Below are 2,511 nucleotides of genomic sequence, written 5' to 3' on the forward strand. Positions count from 1 at the left end.
ACTCCCATAAAGCAGCATTCTCCTGGTATCTGAGAAAACATATTTTAGACATCAATAGAACAAGCTAAATTCTGAGACACATTTTTACACAGAATGCTATTTGTTAGGTCTGTCTGTGCACAGCAAGTTTCTGGTAACTTTTATAATTGTGTCCCACTATGAAACGGCCATGGTCTTATCATGAAAACACAGAATTGAAAGTCTGCTTCTCTGGATTCTTGTCTTAAGTCTGCCACAGTTGTGTGAATGTGTTGTAATCACTCAGTGTCTTTTGTCTTTATTTTTAAAAAGGGGAATAGAACAGTGGGAAGCCCTTCTGTGTGGTAGCCACCGCACAAATCAACAAGGAATGAAACCTGTCCTCAAATGCTTATTGGTGGCAGGAGAAACTGATTGGACAGAAGGATGGCAAAAAAAATCCTGCCCCAGTGTACACTGATAGGCTCTGAGATGGATACAGGAAGCCTTTTGTGCCCCTTCGGGATGTTGGCTCTGGGTTGAGGGGGAACAAGCCCAAGGAGACATCTGATACACCTAAGAATTAGCTAGAGCTCCAGGGGAAGGAAATGCTCCCTGTCCATGAGTAAGAGATATTGCAGCAGCTTGCCAGCAATTAAGTGGCCCATTCCTGATAAAGCTATGTTATTGTTACTAAAAGCTGTCATACAGTGGGTGCCTTCTTGTCTCCCTATGGTGAGGCACAGGGGTTTGAAGCTCATAACTAACACAGGTAAACCTTGTCAATTGAATGAGGACTATTAATATTATAATTGGTTGGGAAGCTTCAGAAAAGTGTGTGTAAAATAATGTATTGCTTTCTGTCTGGCTTTTGTGCAATATGTATTATAATAGAAAGGTAGATGATCTGAGCTATATTCCCAGTTCTATCCAGAAAGTACCTGATGGCCATCAGGTCCTTACTGGTAATTCTCTATGCACAATTTCCTGATCTGTTAAATGGGAATAATTCCTATCTCAGAGGGAGTTCTGAGACAAATTCTTTTTATGGTGATGCTTTGAGTTCATCAAATGAAAGCCGCTATAAAAGTGTAGAGTATACATATTACATTACTATTCACAGCAGTAGCTTCAATCAAAAATTAAAAATTCCCTTTTAGATAGCACTTTTATAACCATTGATAATTAAAATTTCTATGCACATTTGTTAGGAAATGCATATGTGCAAGAAGGAGGAATTAAGTGGATAGTCAGAGCTTTATTAAAGAAATTCCTGCTGTTTTCTTCAATTAAAACCTGTTAATTCTTTACTTGCAAACATTTAAAGTACCATTTTCTGTTTAACAGATCTAGATCAGTGATGATAAACATCAAAAAGCAATGAATGCAAGTCCTACTACAAAAGCAAACCTTTCTGAATGGATAAAGTGCATTCACAAGCTCATTTATGCTCAGCAGCTTGTAATTGATAACACTGTTAGATATAACCTGTGAAGTGTATTAATGCCCTTGGTTTTGGAGGGAACAAGTTTGAGTTCTGAGTTGAGTGGTCCTTGTTAAATTTTCACCTACTCCTATTTTCTTTTAGTTGTTCCCCATATAAAACAACTAGGTGTGAACACAAATTAGTTGCCAGTAGATATGGAAATTTGTTACCTGTAGCATCTGAATTGTGTGGTCATTCTCGTCTTTGCAAAGAGGCAAGTCAGCTCTCAAGACTAAGAGGGCTAAGTGAAGGCCCTTATCTCTGAAGTGTTGATCCAAAGCTGTTTTTATGGTTTGCACCACCTGTTCTTTGCTCAGGCTGCTATGAGAATATCCTGGCGTGTCGAGTACATGAACCCGAAGAGAGAGTTCACAGCCATTTCGCCGCATGATGCCTGTGATGCGACAGCTGCGTCCAAAACTGCAAGATGTAGTCAACGAGCTGGGGGACAGGTGGCTGTCAAAGTCTGAACTCCCCAGAAGGCTATTCCCAAGAGCACTTTTACCACTCTGGGTCCTTCCCAGCAAGAGCAGGTTGATGGTGATATCATTATCATCAAGCATTGTAAGTGCCTTTGTCCTTAAGTGCGCGTCTGTCAATGCAGAACAAGTTCTATTAATATTTGTTTTCAGATAGTTATAATACTTGTGTAAGTCAGTAGTAAACTGCAAGAATTACAACCTATATCAGTAACCACACTTGGATCACAAAGACGGTTTCCTCTGCCTTTGTTTGATTCTAAACAGCATGCTTCTTTATTCCTGCTGCCCTAGAAAAGGAGACCTAAGCATGGTACTAGAGCAGACCTAGCAGGTCTCCCATATTGAAAAAGATGGAAAAAACAGGTGGGAGTAAAGAGCTCATAAAAAGATAAGAGCAAGTAAGGAAGGAAGGTGACCAACCAATATTTGAATAGGGAAAATTACAAAGGCAGGGGGCTGGTTGCCAAAGAAGACATCAAGAAAGGCAGGAAAGATAGAATGGAGATAAATATGTTCTATAGCTTTCAAGTGCCCCTATTTTGTTAGTTAAGACTGAATTTGGCCCTAGAAATGTGATGGTGTGGG

The 2,511-nt window shown here is 39.7% G+C and overlaps 1 protein-coding gene across 2 annotated transcripts in view; it reads right to left on the reverse strand.

Annotated features, from left to right (window-relative positions):
- GIMD1 (GIMAP family P-loop NTPase domain containing 1) overlaps positions 1-2,511 on the reverse strand; it is a 13,492-nt gene that overhangs the window by 8,298 nt on the left and 2,683 nt on the right. Inside the window, exon 1 of one of the 2 annotated variants that reach the window (XM_019521940.1) lies at positions 1,615-2,443. The exons of the other annotated variant lie outside the window; for it this stretch is intronic. Coding sequence (XP_019377485.1) covers positions 1,615-2,007 — 393 coding nt within the window. The 5' untranslated portion in view covers positions 2,008-2,443. Of the gene's footprint in view, positions 1-1,614; positions 2,444-2,511 lie in introns of those variants that run through there. 2 annotated transcript variants of the gene reach the window in all.

This window comes from Gavialis gangeticus, unplaced genomic scaffold, assembly GCF_001723915.1.
Source record: "Gavialis gangeticus isolate Ggan-Ray unplaced genomic scaffold, GavGan_comp1, whole genome shotgun sequence".
Classification (NCBI taxonomy): domain Eukaryota; kingdom Metazoa; phylum Chordata; order Crocodylia; family Gavialidae; genus Gavialis; species Gavialis gangeticus.